Source organism: Rhynchophorus ferrugineus, unplaced genomic scaffold, assembly GCF_030347505.1.
Source record: "Rhynchophorus ferrugineus isolate W39M unplaced genomic scaffold, kcgeb_rfMv2 rfM10, whole genome shotgun sequence".
In the NCBI taxonomy this organism is placed as follows: domain Eukaryota; kingdom Metazoa; phylum Arthropoda; class Insecta; order Coleoptera; family Curculionidae; genus Rhynchophorus; species Rhynchophorus ferrugineus.
Window position 1 is genome coordinate 27,156,787 of NW_027472589.1, and position 23,370 is coordinate 27,180,156.

General features: G+C 33.3%; 1 protein-coding gene across 4 annotated transcripts in view; it reads left to right on the forward strand.

Moving 5' to 3' along the window:
• The window catches only part of LOC143203948 (discoidin domain-containing receptor 2), a 146,674-nt gene that overhangs the window by 112,037 nt on the left and 11,267 nt on the right, over positions 1-23,370 (forward strand). For 3 of the 4 annotated variants that reach the window (XM_076416286.1, XM_076416287.1, XM_076416288.1), the window contains 5 exons: positions 9,897-10,026; positions 14,444-14,549; positions 17,250-17,432; positions 21,260-22,254; positions 22,308-22,628. In XM_076416286.1, coding sequence (XP_076272401.1) covers positions 9,951-10,026; positions 14,444-14,549; positions 17,250-17,432; positions 21,260-22,254; positions 22,308-22,603 — 1,656 coding nt within the window. In that variant the 5' untranslated portion in view covers positions 9,897-9,950 and the 3' untranslated portion in view covers positions 22,604-22,628. The remainder of the gene's footprint in view (positions 1-9,896; positions 10,027-14,443; positions 14,550-17,249; positions 17,433-21,259; positions 22,255-22,307; positions 22,629-23,370) is intronic. The other variant, XM_076416289.1, reaches the window with a different exon arrangement.

The following is a 23,370-nucleotide window of genomic DNA, read 5'->3' on the forward strand; positions in this document are numbered from 1 at the left end:
TTTTCATATATTTCTTTTTATCTAAAATAATCAGATATTTGTATATAATGTTATTGTTGAGCTTAGGAGTTAGAGGATATTTTTTTTAAATATTATGGTGATGTACAGACAATTAATTGTATATTTTGTAGTTTTTGCAGGCAACTTCCTCTGTGGTTTGGGGGGGGGGGGCTGATTCACGACTTTTTGTTGTTAATAAGCAAATTTAGAATTTTAACACAAAAAAACGTTTCAAAATAAAACATGTACATAACAATCGTTCTAATAACTAAATAAAAATTCAAAAAAACTTATTCAGCCTATCTGCTATACGTATTTTATATTCTACTATATACACAATTTAACTTAATACCTATCTAAACCTATTTCTTCTCTATTTACGATATTATTTTTACTACTACCAACTGATCAGTTTGAAGTCGGTGCCGAGCTCAAACAATACAAGAATAATAATAATTTTGAGGCATATACACAAAATTTAATTACGAACAAAACAAATCTAATTTGTTGTTAATTCCGACTTCAAACTAATTTTTTTAGAAAAAAATGAGTAGATAGTAATAATCGTCAAATGACCGAAGTCTTATGGACCGCTTAAAATATGTTTGTATAAGTTTAATTCTGTAATTTTTAATTTAATACACATTAAAAATCATTCCCACTATTCTGTTGGATTGTTATCCTTCAAGATCTCGGTTCGCGAACATTCTAATGTTCATGGCATCATTCACTGAGAGCTGGCACGTGACTTTATTTACAATTATATTGCTTTCTTATTTTTTCCAGTGAAAAAAGTTTCTTTTAATAAATTAGTAGTTATCATTTCAGCCTTTTTGTTCGGTGCATGTCTTATGATAAGCGATATCTGTTGGTAAAAATGGGAAATATCGATCTGAAGAACTGTTATATTCGATAGTCATGACATTTATCTACAAACAGTGACAGTTTTCCAGAGTTTTTGAGTTTATATAGAGGCTAATGATGGAACGCTCAGAATTACATTTTCTTGTAACTTTATTACTTTTGTTGTTTGATTTGAACAAACCGAAGTCCATCGACCATTTTTAGAAACTTGTGATGATACTGTTCCGTTCATAGCTCAATTGTACGTTTTGGCTTCAACAATTTAAAAACGGCGATTTTGATGTGATGATAAAGAACGATCTAAATGATTAAAAAAAGTTCCATAAAATAAATAGCAAAATTTAATGGACACAAACCCATATATCATTGTGTTAGAGGTAATTGTAAAATGTATTAAGATTTATCTGTAAAATTGGTATTAACTTCTAATCGATTTCAAGTTTCATTAGTAAATGCAGTTCGTAATGAAGTAATAACCAAAGTAACCAACCAGGCAATAAATATATTAATTTATGAATCAAGAGTAAAAATGAATGTTGTAAAGAGTATCAGGAATTATAAATTAATTTGTAGAATAGATTTGTAGAACCCAAGGTAAATTAGGAAGTAATAGATTAACGAAAGCTATAGAAAACAATTTTATGATGAGCTATTTGCAATGGTGGGATTCCAAAAATTACATAAAATGATAGCTTAAAAGAAATTTACTGACAGGAAAAAATAAAGATAAATAGTGGAATAAATAAGTACCATACAATTTTAGTTAAAAATTTAGTAAAATAAACAGTAATTTGGCAAATATTTTAAACCGCTGATAAACATAAGGATTCATGTAATAAAATATGACAATTTATTCTTGGAACTTTTATCAATAATTTTAATTATTCACCCTATAGACCCAAGATTTTAGAATTCAATGGTTCATTTAATTATTATAAATGCATTATTTTAATATAATTTCTATATTGGAAAATATATGTGCTTAATTGTGCTCGTTATTATTTTAATTAATATAAAAATATACATGTTTAGTTTGGTAACATAAAATCAAATAAAGGCCATGTAAAACTTATATTTGATAGCCTGAAGTTGTTACTGTTCTGAAAATAAACTTACTTATGACACTTTGTTATAATGTTCAGTGATGTAGTAATTTAAACTTATCAATATTTTGTTGATTATTATAACTTAATGAAAATTAGATTTAATAAATACCTGTAGCGACCTTGAGGCATGTCGAATTTTACATAGTGGATTAACGGCCCACAAAATACCCAGAAATATAATCCCAGATGTTGAACACGGGCGGGGTGCCAGCAGCGCCAACTAGAACCCGATAACGAATAGCTGGCAACCCCGAGACGTTTATCTGGGATGTTATTGAAGGGCATTTCCAATCATTTAGTACCCGACCATCGTTTGGTTTAGACGTGCCACCATCGACTGCCCAAGCCTCGTCTCCAGGTAACACTCTTGCCAGCCTTTTTTTTATCATTTGTATTTTTAGATGTAAACACCACTGTTTCATTTCGTTTTACCTCCAATCACCGAGCCATATCAGTTTACCCTAAATACTATTAAAAAAAGGTGATAGTTTTTGAGATTTATATGCAGACATTTCATATTTTAATTAATGTTATATATCAAATATTTCTGTTCTTATATCGAATATATGGCCAAAACAAGTTTTAATATGAAAGAAACATGATTAACTTAATGTGACTTAATTGTGACTACTACTATTACTCACTACTATAGTCATATTAGTCATATTATTATACAAAGAGTTTTAACCGTACATCGATATATACTTCTTAACTAACTTGAATTCCGACAGTCGCTTAGCGATACTAAGGCGCCAAAGCTTGGACATTGGTATTAAAAATTTTAAACCGAATTAAAGGAATTATACCTAAATATAGTGGTGACTCGTTTGCCGTTTTAAGAAGAAAAAAACATTAAACAATTTAATCATTTAGGTAATTTCGGTACGGAAATAGCGCGTAAAAAAACTCGACTCAACTCAAGTAGTTGTACTTAATATGTTTTCAACTGTCTTAATATCAATGTTTAAAAATAGAAACCAGTGTTTAATCTTTTAATTATTAAGATAATTTTTAATAGCTCACAAAACTACAATAACAATTACATCTTCTAAAACGATCACGAATAGTTCTTAATATCTTTTTTACCATTTTGTATATTTACAGTTGGTTATGTAATGATTCATATCAAACCATAGCATAGCGAATATCATTTGAAACTGAATATATCATCTTGTATACTATATATACTAAACAAAAAACCTAATGAAACAAAACTCTGCAATAATTAGACTATCAAATCTCGTTGATTATTAAAGTATTGCTTTTAATTGAATAAAGTGATGGACATTTTATCGAGGTTGGATTTGTACTTTCAACGGTAATTTGAAACCTTTCACCGAAATCAATTAAAAGCAAATTAGTCGCTATTTACTTTTACTAAAAGTGCACAAAAGGCTTGTGGAGCTGGAGACTTTATTATGGCTTGAAAATAATGCATTCCTTGAAATTGCTCTTTCAATTAGGTTTCAAGATAAGATAGTGGTTTTCCTCCTTGTAGTTTCTATTTGTTTTCATAGAAAAACAATGGGAATAAAATGAAGATTCCTGGTTTCTGAATTGTTAAAGACTGGATTGTTAAAAATGTTTCTTTTTAATATTTAAAAATATTTTATTAATATTTTGATATAAAGAGAACAAAATATGATATTGAGTGAAAAAAATATTTCTCTACCTCTCAGAGCTATCCATTTAAGTTAATATAAAAAAAGTAATACAGCAAACAGGAAAATGTTATTATACATATAAATAGAATGTCTAGAAATGTCAATTGAAACAAAACTAATCTATATTTGCAGTCAAATATTTGTCTTGATATAGAAGACAATGTGATGGCCCTTAATTAAATCTCAAAAACTGTCGTTTGTGGACATAAACAAATATACCGAAACGCCAAAATTAGTAATATATTCTATAAGTTTAGTAAAAAAAAGACTTTTAAAAGAACCTACAATTTGTAAATATTTTTGGGTTATAATATTTACATAATTTTTCAATACTTTATCAAATGATAATTAACGTTATTAAAATTCTATTTACACTGAATACTGAAATACATGGAGGATCCAGCTAAAATTGTTAATATTTAACAGAAATATCGTCAACTGTGTAAAGCAAACAGTTGTTTATTAAAAAATGGTTTTTGGTAGTTTTCTCTAAACACTTAAAAACAGAATTTAATCCGTACCCGTCTGAAATATCCGCAACAGAAGAACATAACATAGCTCAATTTCTTAACACTCCGTTTCAAATGGATCTGCCACATCAGAAATTTAATATTAAGGAAGTAAAACAAACAATAGTTAAAGAAATCACTACTAAAAAGTTCCAGGTTTTGACCTAATGACTGGAAGAATCTTAAAAGAGATCTCAGAAAGGTGCATCAAATTAATAGCATTCAATGTTAATGCCATGCTAAGACTTAATTACTTTCCTAGCACTTGGAAAGCTCAAATAATTATGATTTTTAAACCTGTGATCTCTAAACCTCTTGAGAAACTATACATTAAGAGACTTAAAACAATCGCAGAAGAGAGAAATATTATTCCAGACCATCAATTTGGCTTCCGTAGTAAACACGGAACAACAAGAAATACATAGATTAGTCAACCAAATTAATAAAAAATTAACCATAAAAAATATTGCTCCGCTATATTTCTCGATCTATATCAGGCTTTCGTCAAGGTGTGGCACACTGGACAGCATGTTAAATTGAAAAAGCTTTTGCCCCATACGCACTCTCAACTGCTGAAATCATACCTCACAGACATTTTATTGTCAAACAGGGTGACGAATACACTAACCTACACCCAATATATTCGGCTGTTCCACAGGGTACTGTTCTTGGCCAATTGTTATACCTATTGTATATAGCTGACCTACCGATCTCAAGAAACACTACTGTTGCAACACGTGCTGATGATACAGCAGTTGATACAAGAAACCTCCAACTTCATCTTAACAAAGTCGAATTGTGGTTGAAAATCAGGCGTATCAAAGCAAATATCCTTGCATATCAAAAATTGTGCCTCAGTAAAATTGAATAAATATGAACTTCCGCAAGCAAACAACATTAAATATACGGGAATGCATTTTGATCCACATTTAACCTGGAAAAACATATAGTCACAAAACGCAAAGAACTTGGGCTTAAACTAAACTAAACTAAATGTATTGGCTGATAGGGCGTAAATCTAAATTATCATTAGATAACAAGGTTTTGCTGTATAAGTCAATACTTAGGCCCATTTGAACCTATGGTATTGAACTGTGGGATAGACCTAGCAAATCTAATATAGCTATCCTCCAGAGGCTCCAGAATAAAGTGTTGGTGGTCAACAAACTGATTCAGCGCGATATCCCTTTAGAACCCATAACGAGTGTGATTCGAGGTTGTAGTGCAAAATAATCTGAACGACTATTAGTGCATCCCATTGCACTCGCCAAACAGTTAAATGTGCACCATGACAGTGTAGAGCATAGGTTCAAACGCAAACTACCATACGAACTGATTAATACACACAGAGTGAGATTTAATATCTCTAGAATAAGTTAGAATAGTATCCTTTATTTTATAAGTTAGATCACTTAGATCTTCTAGATAATTATATTATGTTATAATAAATAAATAATGTTGTTTAACTCGGAAGTATAATATTTGAAACCTAAGAATCATTGGTGTAACTAGCTGTTGATGTTATAACATCAGAAAAACACATGAACTTGTGTATGTTTATTACCATGTTCAGTATATACTCAGAAAAGATATTAATAATTCTTGTCTTTCTAGTATAATTAATTCTCCTTCTTAGTTGTCATTTATCATTTTACAATCAAGAAATGCAACGTTAATTTAAAAATAAAGAAATTGTAAACAAATAGACACCAAATGATAAAATAATTTTAAGAAATGCAACAATGATAAATTACGAGCGATATTCCCGTATCCAAATAGAACCAATAAACGGGATTTACTCGGCTCTTAAACAAAGCTGAAATGTGTTATTTCGTCGTGACCATAAGCTAGAGCAGCGTTCCACTTCTTTCCTTGAAATTTTTACGACTCCGTGGCGATCGAAGCGGAGAACGCGCTTATAAAGGGTGTTTTCACGGATTTTCTAAGGCGGTAATAAAAATTTTGATTATTTTTATGGATTCTCAAGACGTTCGAGGTCCGTAAAAGTTTTGTTTGGACATTTCCTAACCGTATTATTGATAATTTAAGGCTCAAGTAATTAACGTCGATGCTTAAAACCACCAGAACGAGTCTTTTGGCTTTTTTTCGTTCTTCTAAATCCATTAAATATGATGAGTTTATTTAGTCATTAGTATGGTTAATGGTGGAATTATTTACTTTAAAAAATTACGAGAGTGAAGTAAAGTGGGTATATTGTATCATAATTAAGATCCGAACTTTTAAAGACACCATAAAAGTTTTTAAAGTTATTAAAATAAAGTAAATAATATTTTTAGTGGTTATTTGTGTGAATAATTATATTTCACAAAAAGGTTTCAAACTACAATCTACCTCTGATTACGATTAAGTACTTGCATACATGTTGCTCAACTAAATCTATTGGTGCTACTACTTTTAAAAAACCTACCCTAACCTTGATTAAATTTATTAATATATTATCACTAGTTGTGTTAGACAAAAAGCAAAACACATTAGAACCAAAATAAAGCAACTATACTGGTTAGTCGGAAGATACTCTCAACTTGATCTAAAATCAAATAGACAATCATAAAGCCAATTTGAACCTATGGGGTCCAAATATGGGGCTGCACCATAAAACTTCAAATCAACTAGTCATCCAACGCTATCAAAACAAAATTCTCCGATTAATTACCAATGCTTATCGCTACGTAACCAACGAAGAACTGCACGAGGACCTGGAAATCAAATGGATTTGCGAAGTTATCCAAGATTTCTCCTTAAAACACGAAAGAACATTACTAAATCATATTAACGTGGAAGCAATACAACTACTGGATAACGAACCAACCATACGTTACCAACATCATGTTAGACAAAAAGCAAAACACATTAGAGCTAAAATAAAACAACTACTGGTTAGTCGGAAGATACTCTCAACGTGATCTAAAATCAAATAGACAATCATAAAGCCAATTTGAACCTATGGGGTCCAAATATGGGGCTGCACCATAAAACTTCAAATCAACTAGTCATCCAACGCTATCAAAACAAAATTCTTCGATTAATTACCAATGCTTATCGCTACGTAACCAACGAAGAACTGCACGAGGACCTGGAAATCAAATGGATTTGCGAAGTTATCCAAGATTTCTCCTTAAAACACGAAAGAACATTACTAAATCATATTAACGTGGAAGCAATACAACTACTGGATAACGAACCAACCATACGTTACCAACATCATGTTAGACAAAAAGCAAAACACATTAGAGCTAAAATAAAACAACTACTGGTTAGTCGGAAGATACTCTCAACTTGATCTAAAATCAAATAGGCAATCGTAAAGCCAATTTGGACCTATGCGGTGCAAATATGGGGCTGCACCAAAATAAAACAACTATGCTGGTTAGTCGGAAGATACTCTCAACTTGATCTAAAATCAAATAGACAATCATAAAGCCAATTTGGACCTATGCGGTCCAAATATGGGGCTGCACCATAAAAATTAAAATCAACTAGTCATCCAACGCTGTCAAAACAAAATTCTTCGATTAATTACCAATACTTATCGCTACGTAACCAACGAAGAACTGCACGAGGACCTGGAAATCAAATGGATTTGCGAAGTTATCCAAGATTTCTCCTTAAAACACGAAAGAACATTACTAAATCATATTAACGTGGAAGCAATACAACTACTGGATAATGAACATCTTGCTTGTGAATTAATCCAAGTATAAATGAAATGTAATAATAAATTAATTTATAATTAAGAATACACTAATCATATCTAACAAAGATGTTAAAAAAACTAGTCGTTACCTACCAACTTTGACAACAGTTTATGTCTACAGTGTAAAATTAGGTATTTTTCTAGGAAAACATTTCCTTGCCTCTTTGGCATGCTCCTTTTAACGAACTTTTACGTCAAGATCCATCCAAAGGTACTTGGCATTGTTATTGTCGGAGATAATAGTAGTTCTAGATGAATTCCATATACTCTGATTAAATCTAGTTGATATTTTAGTCTCCATATCTGGGTCCGCTTATTTATATTATTACTTGCATTTTGCAGTTTTCAGGTTGCCTCTTCGCTGTTGTCTCCAATAACAACTATCACAATATCATCATAGAATATATCAGAGTAATATATTTTACTTGTGGTATATCATTTGCATAGAGTACGTAAGGAACAGAATTCAAAACACTGTCTTGCGGTACACCTGTTTTTGTTTTTTTCATTGTTGAGTAAGCTTCTTCTTCTTTAATTCGTAAACATCTTGGCTGAGATGTAGGAGTTTAAGAGTTCAACATATTACTTCGGTAGTATTTTATGCTAGCCTTAGCGAAGGTTTTCGCTGCATTTAAGAATATAGTATGGCAAACATTTTTCAATTCAATGGTTTTGACATTTCTTTACATATTAAATTGAATTTAATAATAATTTTAATAATAGTTTAATTCTTTGTCAGAAAATCGATATATGTCCCTCTCAGTTAATTAAATTTCTGTTCAAAATGCGGACTATATATAATAGTAATGGTCGAAAAAAGTTATAATTAAAAAGGAGCAAAATCTGACGAATATAACGGACAACACTTTAAACCTTTTATATTGTAACGGATTTGGAACATGTGGCTGTACGTTGTCATATTTTTTCTGCCATAATTAGTTCAAATTCATCAATTCCAATCACCACATCACTGATCACATTCGGTTTACAATTCCGTTTCCAATGTTCCGATGCTTTTCGGTTCATTGAAGACATTCGTAGTGATGGAACAATATATAAAGATCTCTATAAATTGTCAGTATCACTCTCATTATGATTTCATATACTTTAAACATCCTATTCCCTATTTTTGAACCGTCTTCACTGATCAAAGTATTCATGGTCAGTTGCTGTCACTTGATTTTGTTGTAATATTTGGTTAATATCATTTTGGTGTTCATAAGTCTTAACTTTGTGGTTATGGATGGTCTTCAATTTCCTGCGTGGTTTGAAAACAACTTTAATATCGTATTTCTCTATTTTCTTGCCAATGAGGTTTGTTGTTGCCTGAAGAAACTGGAAGATCAGAAGGGAACTTCGTTGATCCTACATTTTTCTTCATTCTAAAGATGCAAATTCGTCAGTTGTTTTGGTAAAAAACTTAAGTCGCAAATTATTTAATACAGTTGCCATCTCAGCTGACAAAATATCAGACAGTCGTAGAAAAAGCCTCAAGACCCTCAAGAAAATAAAATACATTTTAACTATAAATCCATTTTTATATCTTCATTCATCAGTGCCCTTACAGATATTATAATTTTGTTAGATTAAAGGATCAGTAGAACTAACAGTGGTATCTGATATAATTCCCGTGATGGTACCAGGACAGCCGTTTGTACTAGCCCATTCTTGACCTAATAAAGGGAATGGGACTGTCTATGAGATTGGAAAGGGGATGCCTATCCAACGTGGGAGGGGCTGTATCTACCATATTGTAAATTTATACTTTTGCCTGAAAATTTGAGTATATATAATTGGATAGTTATTAGATAAATCGAGAAAGATTTGAGATGAATAACTAAAATGTCCAATGTAATATTATTTACTTTATAGTAATATCTTCGCAGTACAAATTATTAAAATAACCAGTTCTTATATCTCTATAATATCGTGTATAAAATAATTTAAAAAAGGGAACAAGATGCTACTCTCTACATTCTCATAATTATGCCCTCCACCTGACTGACTGACCTAAAAACCGCCGTTTCTTTTGTTGCAGGAATGAATATCTGACGTAGGAACCCGCGCGCAGCCACATCATCAAAACGACAACATGATAAACCCGTCAAGGACCGTACAGTTCCTGCTGTTTGCTTTGCTCGTTTGCGGGACAAAAGGAATCGAACCTTGTAAGTATAACGACGATCGAATGGCGACGTGTCTCTTTTTTTCTTCACGTTTCATTAATAGCGGTCACGTAAAAACCATAAAACTGAGGAAGAGTACCAGCTGGGCTTTATGATAACTATTGTTTTAGGTGGAACAAGTTTGACCAACATTAATATTATTTGGATAACGTCTCGTTTTGTCTAATATATTTATACAGACAAAATAATATAAACATATACATAAAATTTCTTTATTAATCAGTTCTATAGTAATAATTATCCCAATACAAAACAACCCAATCAAGTAGGTTCCTACAATAAGATACATCATTAAACTTTATTTGGACGAAAAACAAATATGTACTGCAGTATTAGTAGATGTATCACAAACAGTACAAAGTATTTCACGAATATTTGATATATGAACTAAAAATAATGTTTCCAAAGCAGTATAAAGACATAGTTAATATCCTATATATCCAACAGATTCTTCAAAATGAATATGATGAATATTCTGAATTAAATAATCACCAGCTGACAATAAACTGCTAAATTTTACGAAACTAAAAATCGAATAAAACTCATATTGTTTAAGTACGTTTCTATCAATTTTTGGGTGCAAAAATAAAAGGAAATATAGGGACTATATAGCTCTATCGGCTTCTTGTGAGAATATAAAATGTCAAAAAAATGGCAACACACCCTAATATATTTGTTTTAATTAAAATATAAATAATTAAAAATACAGCAATATTGAATTTTTTTAAATAATTATTAAAAGATTAAAAAATTGTTGAAATATTGAAATGTTGAAATCTTTCAGTGGTATTAGATAAAGTAGTAAAAGCAATAGGATTAATATTAGTAAAAGAAATTAGGAAGTAACTAAATATCAGAGATAAATCAAAAATTCGTTCTAAATGGTCTCCACCAGAATATTGTCCCATTTTTAAAATCAAAACATTTATTATTGTAAGCAACTGCCTCAATAATGTGGAAGACTAGAGAGGTCTGCTAAAAAACCTAAGAGCTGTTTAGGTTTTGAGACGTAATATTTATGTTTTTGGGTGTTCTGAATCCGAAATGGATTTCCTTTTGGTGACAATTTGGGTAACCATGTTAAACCAGTAACTACATTAAAATAAAATATGATGCCGTCTAATGTTTGATCTGGCGAAAACATCTTCCTTCATCATCTTTGGGAAGTGATTTTTCAAATTGCTTCATCAATCTTAACTCTCAATGTGCAGCGATGGTAAAAGAACTTTATATGGAGATACAAAGATTTCTTAGAGGAAGGAGGCTCGGTGGTCAACTCTTTTTGGTCCAGTGGTTTTATTGGTCTATTCTATCCAGTAGATATAAAAAACAAGAGAATTTGGTAAATCCAGCTGTTCGAACAACATGCACAAACTTTTAGGACCATTAAAAACCGCTATTGTGAAGCAGAACTGCTTTAAGGCTTCTTTTTAATGAAAATATGTCGTTGTGCTGTAGCGTATTGAATCTTAAATGTATCTAAAAAATCCTGATATCCTGGACAACCACTGTTATAAAATCAGGTTGAAATCAACAGCTTTTTTGCAGACTGTTTCAATTGATGAAAATTGCACTACATAATATCATATTCTTGTTGTAAAATATAAAATAAATGTGTATAACATCGAGTGAAAGTCTATCGAGTATTAAATAAGTAACTTAAGTTACTTATTAACAAGTAACTCTTAGATATTTTATTCTTTTATCGTAAATATACAGTATATTGATGAATATTTTTGATAAAAACTTTTATAACTTATTTCAAATTCTCTAAGAAATATTAGTACGTAAGAAGGCGTTATAATAATCGTTAGTGCTTTAATTTAGTATTTTTCTAATATTTTGCATAGAAATAATGGGAAGACTCTCTTATTACTCTTAAAATATAATATCATAATATGATTAAGTTTAAGAAACTTACCACGTGAAAATTGATGACTTTCTATGGCAATGCACTGAAAAACAATAATCCACTAATTGTTTATGACACTCGCGAATCCGGATTATTTCCCGCTGATGAAAAAACGAAAACTCAGTTAATAAAATACCCCGAATAACGACAATTGCGAATCTATTCGAAACGGACGGACTACACCTTCACAAAGAGAGAACCCCCAGTGATTGTGCAGCTCAGGCCTTACTTTCCTATGTTATAGTGAAACGAGCCGAAACCCGCAACCTTATAACTGAAAAACCTTGTCCTAAATCCATCTCAAACAGATCGCACACTCCCGAAGATTACTGTTAAAGCGACGGTGACGAAAACGAAACGCAGCGAGCAAACCTGGAACAGAAGAAATGAGATTAGAAAACTTATCCTTTGAAATCCAAGAAGATTTTTTTATGTATGTTTTTACGCCGATTTGTCCGTCAATTGTGGACTGATTTTCAAAATTGTCGGTGGCGATATATATTTTATGATTTACGCACAAAATTAAATTACGAATAAAACAAATAATCTAATTTGTTAGTAGGTAGGTTATACAAGTTTTTTGTTTATTTTTATTTAGTTATTACAACGATTATTATGTACATATTTTATTTCAAAACGTTTTTTGTGCTAAAAATCTATGTTTAATTATATTTTACTTATTTGATTTCCTATTTATTTTTTGAAGTTAGTTCAATTTTTGTGTTAAAAATATTTTTAGCTAGCTTCTTTGATCATAATACATTAAAGTTCACTTGTCTAGCGTTTTCTATACGCTGTAAATATCTCCATATGGCCTTTAACTGAGTTATCTTGCTTATATATATTCTTCTGATACAATATTCACGTCTTTTCTTATTTCTTTACTTCTCTCCTGTTCATGTTTGTTACACCCTTGACTCTTCTGCGGTATTTCATTCCTGCTGCTTGTATCTTACTTTTATACATTTTTTAGAGAATTAAAGTTGTTCTGTAAATTATCTTCTACACTTACATTTTAGATTCCTGCTTGATATTTCCTTTTTATCAATGAATTTGCTATATATAGAGTAGTGTCGTCCATCTCTGGCTTCCATTGCTTCTCATTCATTTCTATAAACAGATACTTAAATGCATTTATTTTACTTGTTCCATTTTTACACTAAATCTAGAGTTTTATTACTTAGGGCTGGGCTCTTCCACCAATTGCAAGATTTTTTTTGTAAAATATTTAGTAACATTTTAGGGAATATTATAAAGTATTGTAAAATTGACAAAAGTAAAATTCATTATTCTTAATTTATCGTTAAGTTAGACTTATAAATAGATATGTTCTGGGCTGATACATAGCAATATATAATCAGAAAAGATATCATAATAATTTGTCCTAAATCATATTTTATCTTAGCTTTTAGCTTCTATACTCTTCAATGACTCATAACTAATATAGGAGACCAAATAGAATTGTTTCCAATTAGAAACGAGTGTTATACAGTCGCTAATAGTAATTTTTCGTAGATATGTTCATGTATGAATCATCTCTATCTATATATAGAGTAATAGGTTGTTTTAGTAAGTTTTCGTAAGTGAAACATAGATAAAAAAGCCGATAGTTATGTATAGTTATAAAAATTACTTCTTCGATTTCGTTTTATTAACCTTACTTCAACCATCTTGCAATTGATGGGCCTTCATTGGAACACTCTAGTGGGTTTTAAAAAATCTGTGACATGTCTCTCATCAAATCAAATGTGTATATTTTAATTTCATGAATATCGTTTTTTATGGAAAAGTAATTTGAGGTGCGAGATGGGAAGAGTAAGAAGTCGGATGGGACAATATCTGGTGTATAAGCTGGTTGTTGAGATGCTTCACACTCTCATACAAGCTCCTAAAATACAGTAATTGTTATCTGAAATGCAGATATGAACTTATTACCAATAAAAATATATTTTCTTTATAAACAAAAATATTAGTCCAAAGACTTACAATAATATTCTGAGTTTATAGAAGATAATTAAATATAAAAGTAACATAGAATTTTTAGTTTTACTGTTGGCTAATAGATGGTCCTCCTCAAACATATTGAACAGCTTAGTACTCCCCTACTTATTGATTATCCCCACACAAATAAAATCCAAATAAACCATCCAGTATAAATTATTTTCTGAAATATTAAAACGCGGATTGTTTGATCGCCGACATACAGTACGACGCGGTATTATCAAACGAAACGCAACACAGACGACACAAAAGCGGGAAAAAAGGGGGAATGCTAAAAAAACCTCGAGGGTTTGCGTCCCCGCCAGGTTCATTACGATTCGTTCCACCTTTTGTCCCGTACTGTCGTCCCCTTTCGTATTCGGATTGATGCGAAACCCGTGCCTTTCCATCTCTCTTCCTGTCGCTCTCCCGTTATTTACCAGCCAAGCGATACGAGACACTTACAACCATTTTTTGACGGTCCTTTTTTTCTCCTCCCTTTTACAGCTCAATGCATCGCTCCATTGGGAATGGAAAGCGGTTCCATTAAAGATGAAGATATCACGGCCAGTTCGTCGTTCGATCACGGAAACGTTGGACCGCATCATGGAAGGTAAGTACGCTTACTTTTTAAGTTAACGTTAGTGTTGGAGAAGAGAGGGAACTTATATTGTTAGGTGCTAATTAACTTGGGATTAATAGTGTTTCGATTTTTGAAATTTTATACTAAATTGATATGCATTATACATTATTTTGATGATATTAAAATTATCAATAACAAGTGTACTTATAATAATTTCCAATAGCAGAAACATTTAGTATATATTTTAAATCGTGTAAAAGTTATGATATGTGAAAGGGTTTCAAACACTAAAACTAGTATTTTACCTAAAGCTTCTTCTTGGTCTTAATAAACGTAAAACTTCGTCTTTAATTTATGGAAATAAGAAACGACTTGTTGAACTGTGCTTTAAAAGAACATTGAGAATTTAAATATATTCGAACATAAACCAAACTGCCGATGACCAGACGACTCGTCACCATCACACAGTAACATAAGAAATCAATCTTGTCTTCGTACACCAGTTTAAAAATTACTTTTTTTATTGATCTCAACTTCTGCAATCTGACTATAAGTATTATCATATGATTTCCGTTATATAATATAACTATCTTGACATGTAGAAGAGATCTGCTCTACAACTTATTCTAGAGATGATTAAATATCACTCTGTGTCTATTAATCACTTCGTATGGTAGTTTGCGTTTGAGCCCATGCACTACACTGTCATCGTTCACATTTAGCTGTTTGGCGAGTGCATTGTATGCACTAATAATCGTTCAGAGTACTTCGCACTAACACTTCCAATCACACACGTTATGGGTTCTACGGGGATATCGCGCTGAATCAGTTTGTTGTACGCGTAATATGGAGCATCGACGATGACTCGCAACACTTTATTCTGGATCCTCTGGAAGATAGCTATGTTAGATTTGCTAGTTGTACCCCACAGTTCAATACCATAGGTCCAGATGGGCCTAAGTAAAATCTTGTTATCTAATGATAATTTAGATTTACGCCCTATCATATCAGTCAATACATTTGGATTAGTTTAAGCCCAAGCTGTTTTCGGTTTGTCAGTATATATTTTTCCATGTCAAACGTCGATCTAAATGCATTCCCAGATATTTAACGTTGTCTGCTTGCGGAAGTTCATGATTATTCAATTTTACTGAGGGACAACTTCTACAAAGGGTGAATGTCACATGGTAGTTTTTGTCTCATTTTCTTTAATACTCCACGTTTTTAACCACAATTCGATATTGATCCTCGTGTGATGATAAAACCGCTGTATCATCAGGGAGGTTTGAGCTGTTCGAGGATAACAATCTGCAGCAATCACGAAAACCCAAGTTAGGAATTTAGTTACTGAAAAATTACTTGAAATCTGTTATATTTCAACGGAAAATATGGCGTCTTGTTGAATTGATGGTACCAACAATAATGTCAATCCAATTCTATATGAAACCCTTATATTGCAAATGTATTACTGGCACATTACATCACCAGACACTACCTCGATTTCTTAATATCCAGGAGAATATACAGTGACGGAATTGATCGCGATATATAACCCCCCTCCTGAAGATCACCTGTATTTTTGTTCACCAGTTCTAAATAGTACTGTTTTCGAAATGTAACAGGTCAATTGAAAAGTCCCCGGCTTACTATAGTAAAACACATTTTTTTGACAAAATTAGTTTTCTTTATTCAAAATAATTCCCTTCAACGATGATACACTGATTATAGCGACCCTCCAACTTTTCGGCACCATTTTGTAGTACGATTTGTCCTTTGCTCCAAAATAGCTCTCAGTTTCGGCGATCACCTTTTCATTCGACAAAAATTTCTACCCAGCAAGCATTCTTTTGACATTTGCGAACAGAAAATAGTCGTTGGGTGCCAGATCTAAAGAATACGGTGGATGAGGAAGCAATTCAAAGCCGAATTAATGGATTTTTGCCATCGTTTTCACTGACTTGTGACACGGTGCATTGTCTTGGTGAACCAGAACTTTCTTTTTCTTCAAATGCGGCCGTTTTTCGGCCATTCCTTCCTTCAACATATTGATTTAATTCTAGTAACGCCATCTATGTGTCAGGCCGGAGACTTTTCCATTGATTTGTTACAAAAAAATCCTTTAAGTTTCTGTATTTAGCAGGTACAATTTGACAAAGACGTTTTATTTAACGTCAGAATAAAACAAATGGGTCGCATAGTGTTATTTATTTTGTTTTCAATACGTAAAAATGACTTCCCATACATTCGATTGAGAAATACTTCTTGTATATACATTCAAAGGTTAAGAAGACTGTCAGTAACGACGTGTCATCGGAACACACACAAAAAAAGAACATTCATTTCCAATTTCGTCCCAAGTATTCATAACGTTCCTTCTCCACCCAACTTCTCTAACTCGCCGAGAACTAACGCGACACGACAAATAGAAAAGAAAACTACGTCTCCGTCGCACACAGGACCATAACAAGTTAATCAGTCCTGAGGACCAATAAAGATCCCCCGGGCAAATATGTCTTCTCTCGAACTCGGTCCCTAAATTCGATTATGCCAGAAAAATAACGTCGAATGAATTATACCATTTTAACTCGGGCTGAAGTTATAGATGGCGCAAATTTACGACCGAGACGACGGTTCTCAGACGGAGAACTTTCCGAAAGTTTACGCCGTACGTCAGTTTTATGTATCTTGCGCGACGATTGATCGGTGACGTCTGACGTTGCTTGTTCGCAGGGTGAGGACGGAGCTGAACGGAGGCGCTTGGTGTCCCCAGACCCAGGCCACGCCGGACATCAGGGAATGGATTCAGATCGACCTGAAGACCGTCCACATGATCACGGCCACCGAGACGCAGGGTCGGTTCGGAAACGCTCAGGGAGTCGAGTTTGCTGAATCGTATATGTTGGAGTATTTCAGGTAAATATTATATCTTTCTTTGAAATTTCATATTAATTGTTAGCATCGTATTAAGCTGCATACGGACCGGGCCAACGAAAGACAACTAATGAGATTCAATGAAACGTACATAAGAGGTCAATTGAAAAGTCCCCGGTCTACCATAGTAAAACACATTTTTTTGACAAAATTAGGTTTTTTATTCAACATAATTCCCTTCAAGGGTGATACACTCATTATAACGACCCTCCAACTTTTTGATACCATTTTTTAGTGCGATTTGTCCTTTGCTCCAAAATAGGCCTCAGACTTGTGACAGGTACATTGTCTTGGTGAAGCAGCTTTTTTTTTATGATATGTGTCAGATCGCAAAGAGCGATATCTGTTAGATAAACTGCTAATAACTTTCTAGTATACCTGGTATAGAGCAATATATATTATGAAAGCTCATAAAGCCATTTTAATTAATGTATCTCTTAATAAAACATAACCTATCCTGATGATTTCATTTTTCCAGTTTCCAACATCGTTGTGACATTCCAAGTACTTATTCTGATATTTTGCATTTTTTTCCTCAATATTTATCTCCCAATTATTTCATCAATTCTTTATTAGCTTGTTTTATTAGATTTTTGGATTCTCTCATGGTTGTTTTTTTACCTCGTCTATATTGTTCTTTGTTATATCTACCATGATTTATTTAACTTTTTTTCCAACTTTTTGTGCTTTCTTTCTCTTTGTTTGCTGTTTGTTCTTGTCTTTGTATTTCTTACCCAATCTCTTTAATTTCTTTGATCTTCTCTCTCAGCTGGGAGTTCATATTATCAAATTTTTTATTATGCTTTATAGTTTTTCCATAGTATCGTTAACGTTGAAAGCATTTTTATGTGATTTTTTCAGATTTTTTCGTTTAGTTTCTTTATGATCCTATTTCTTTTAATATATCGAACCTATTTTCTTGCTAAACCACATTAATTGGATTGGAATGCTTTCAATTGTTCAAAATTATTTGTTTGTTCTCTCTTTTTCATCTTTTGTACTATTCCATTCAGAACATACTCGTCAACACTTTATTCTTTTCTAGATCCAGACTAACTGGATGATTTTGTTAAAAAAAGACATTTTAATACTTATCAACCAGACTCATAGATTGAACAGTGAAAAAATTTCAAAACCTGCAGAATCTTATATTGAATTATCGAAATATTAAAGATTTTCATCATGTTCTACTTTCGAAATATTTTATAGAACCTTTGGGTCAGCTTTCAACTATGGATCAGATCGGGGACTTTTCGATCGATGCGTCAAATTAATAATATCAATGAAATATTGCTGGAACATAATTTTCCGCCCCCCTATCTGTATAAAACAAACACGACAAGAAATACACCAGAGAAAATTACCACATCACAAACCATAACGTGTGTTATTAAAAGCCAATAAAGGTCCTTCGAGCGCCAACGTCAATACGTTATATCCCTGCCTCTTTCAGCCGTTTTATTGGTGCTCGAACACAGTTCCAATATAACAAAACGAAAGAATAATATCGGGTTATGAAAGAGTAAACTTTCAACCCAACGGAATAGTTCGTTTTAATTTAAGAGGCAATTTAGTTGTCTCTGTTTGGTTTTTTTATTGAACAATGATTTCCACAATGTGGCATCAATCTTTCCACTTGATAATATATCAATGTTGATTGAATAGATACATTAAATGACTTCTTCTCGCCCTCTGTCAAATGATAATTAATATTTTTATAATGAGTGGGGAAAATATAATTTAATTTTAGAACTAGAACATCGAGCTTCTTTTGGTTTCCAGTAAATTGATCAAAACTGTTTTATGGTCGATCAGTAACTTGAATCTCCATTTCAATACCTACTAACTGAGTAACCTACCTAGTTTATACAGAATGTTCTAAATATATTAAACAAAGATATGTCATTTTAGAATTATCTGTTAGAAAAAACCGAATTTATTTTTGCCACAAGCTTATTCCTATCACTTTCAATATATCATTCCTATTTTCTATTAGATTGTTGCATTTTTTGTAAGTAGGGTACCAAAAAAATTTAATATGAATGTCTTGCCATATATACGAGGGGGAATCAAATATAAACGGGAATTTTGTAAAACAAATGTATTGTTCTGGTATACACAAACTAAACATTTAAACATTTTTCAATGTAGTCACCTCCGTGCTCTAAACACTTTTGTCACTGATTTGGAAGCTTGAATATTCTTTCTTCATAAAAAGTTTGAGGCAGAGTTGTCAACCAATTGCGCACATACTCCTCTACTTCTTCATTGTTTTCAAATATTTTGCCTCCAAGTAATTATTTCAATGGCACAAACAAAAAATAACCACAAGGTGACAAGTCAGTACCATCAGGAGGATGCTCGAGTCGTTTCAGTGCATTTCTTTCCATTGATTCCTTGTCAAAACTGCGGTGTGTGGCCTGGCGTTCTCGTGAAGGATGATGAGGTCTTAAATGGATATGTCCCGTCGTTTGCTTCGATACGCTATTTTTGTCGACTAATTGGTTTACATGTATTTACGGCTGAGACTGATATAATTACAGTACACATTTTGACAAGTTGTGAATAGATTCAAAAATGTATGAATAGTAAATTAAATGGAATTAGATGGAAGAAAGAACTTAAGAGGGAAGCCAAAAATGTACAAAGTCGCAGTGGTGATATCTGCTAATCGTAATTCAATAGAAAACTGGAAAAAGCAGATGTTTTTCAAAAACTTCATTATCCTTTTATCGAGTTTTATTAGGTGTTTCTATGTATTCTGACCATTTGATCACTTTAGATAAATAGTATGTAATTTAAATTATTGATGACTTATATGCTACTCTTTGCATCTAGGAAATCGTCTGCAGTAACAGTTTCATTCGGTATTAGCAGCTCGTAATATACTACACCATGTTGATAGCAACACATACTCAGCAAGTCTTAATGGTCATGGATATTCCGCTTCGTTGTCGATTTTGATGGATATCCTGGACTAACCCATGACTTAAATGACCTGCTTAAAATTGTAGTAGTGGGTTCACTTTTCACGACCAGTTATAATAGGCCACAGAAAATTTCTTTTTTTTTCGGCAAGTATTGAACCACTTGTTGAATGAAATTTTCGTCATTTCATGAGTATTCATGTAACAGCCATTTTCTCTATTGTAGAATCTCTCCTATCATCACATGTCACATCATCAACACCTGGAAACTGTTGATACATTAGTGACTAAGTTGTCTCGAAGTTCCTTAAGTTGGATTTTCGTTGAATATGCCTTTATTGTTTATTGTTATTGTAATTTATTGTTTTCATAATATATTGTTCATCCAATCCATTTCTTGCCATTGAAAAAAAAGTGTTTGATGTACTTCTATAGTAATAAAAAATGTTTCCATAGCAGATTTTTTGAAATCAATAAACGTAATGAATGTCAAATTTAGCGATATCTTGTAATACTCATACAGATACATATTTTCACCAATTTCTATTGCTGATGCATAACCAGATTATTACAATAAATCCTCAAATTCTGAAATAAAGCTGCAGAAGCATAAGAAATGTGTGCAGTTATTATCACTTTAGATAATTATATAAAATTCAGTGGAATAAGTAATTGTTATTTTAGGAGCTAATATTCACAAGATAAATCATATCAAATTTCTTTATAATATAAAATAAAATTAATATATAGAGCTTCAATGTCTCAAAACGTTGAAATTAAAGTCATGACAAGAATATCAGCAAATTGCAATATAAAAGCTATTGAAGAGAATATTTACTTTTACACACGCATTTAAAAACCATCATTACAATATTTTTTCAGACCATCTCTGAAGAAATGGATTCGTTATCAGAGCAGAAACAACGGCGAGCTCTTAAAGGGCAACATCAACACTTATCTCGAATCCAAGACCATTCTGGACCCTCCTATATGGGCGAGCAAGATCCGCTTCCTTCCCTATAGCTCCCACAAGCGCACCGTGTGTCTGAGAGTGGAACTATACGGATGCAGATGGGTGGACGGTGTTACGGCGTACTCGATGCCGCAAGGAGACAAGAAGGGGAGCAGCTGGGAGCTGTACGACTTCACCTACGATGGCCACTGGGACGGGGAGAAACTCAAGTACGGTCTAGGACAGCTCACCGACGGCGTCATCGCTCCGGACGATTTCAAACTGTCTTTCCATCAGGAGAACGGACAGGGTTGGGTGGGATGGAAGAACGACACCCGCGAAGGTAAACCGGTGGAGATCGTGTTTGAGTTCGACAAGATTCGCGAGTTCACCGCGCTGCATATCTTCACCAACAATCAGTTCACGCGAGACGTCCAGGTATTCAGTGAGGCGAGAGTGTTCTTCAGCGTTGGTGGTAAACGGTACAAAGGGGAGCCCATCACGTTCGATTACATGGAGGACCGTATCTTCGAGAACGCCCGTAACGTCTCCATCAAACTTCATCATCGCGTCGGTCGGTTCGTTAAGGTTCAATTATTCTTCGCGTCAAAGTGGATTTTGATCAGTGAGGTGGCGTTTGACAGTTCTCCACTGGGCGGGAACTTTACCGCGGAAGAGGAACCCGATAGTAACGTCCAAGGGGACCAAACGGTTAGTTTGGGTTCGGATCAACGGAATCCGATAAGTGCCGTGACCAGCACCGGAGGACAATATCTCGGGATTATCGTGGGGATACTCGCTGTCGCCGTGGTGTTGATGATAGCGGTCGTGTGCTACATCGTTTATCAGCAACGGAAATACAAAAGCTCGCCCAGGCCCAGCCAGATCCCGGACAAAGCGGCTCTGTATCGAACACCATCGCTAGGTAAGTCGCTGAATTCTCCGAGTAATAAAAAACCCACTCACCAACACTTACAGAACTCTTTTTTCTAGGTCGTCTCACCACCTCCACGGATTACGCAGACATCAAAGATCCGGAGTACGCGGTGCCGCTGCAGCAAGGCCAACGGTGTCGTACCCCGCCCAACCTGCAGAACTTTTTCCCGAAGGCGCCGTCAATACCACCCTCGGAGCAGTACTACGCGGCCACGGAGATCTGCAGACCCCCCGTGCAATTCACACCCCCGCCGCCGCCGTTAAACACGCCGCCTCCCATGAGACATCAGCCACCGTCAAGTCGGTACTTGGGCGGCAGGACTTTCGTTGGTCCATAATTTATTTTACTGTGATATTTTAAAGGTGGGTACAATCATTTTAACTGTTTCATTCTTGTCTGGTCAAAGAAGTATTAAAATGACACTTGCGTGGACAAAATAATATGAACATCTGACTTATACACAGATTTATTTATTAATAACATGCTAAGCCACCATTCGTTTTTAGACAGCTGGAATTATTTGTGAAATAGGCTCGTAGAATATTTGAATAGTTTCAAAGGGAATCTTATTACATTCTTGAACCAAAACATTTGCCAATTGTTTCAGTTATATTGAAAATGGAAATGTATTCCTGACTTTTTGCTGTAAAACTCTTCATAATGAATCCCTTATGTCGAGGTATAACGACTGTGTTAGACCAGGGAAGATATTTGGTAATATTCATGCAACTTAAACCAAGATTGAATCATTTTGGCTATGTGCAATATGCTAGTCATAGTATCATTGCGGATGTCCAGATATTCATTCGCATTAATCCAGTCACTGATATGAATGATAGGATAAGCAGAATATGACTATAAAACTGTTGATTCATCAACTGCTAATCTGACCGAAAAAGTTCTAGCTGGGTTGTCGACAAAGCTGATAACTGAAATATCAAAGACTGTTTAACACCAATAGATAGAGCAGGTCAAAGTACATGACAGCACCCATTAATAACTACTTTCATAAATAACTTCACTGTTAAATTATTTTATATATAACTATGAACACTTGTTGCAAAATGTTTACGTATTTATTGTTGATAAACGAAAATAAGCTAT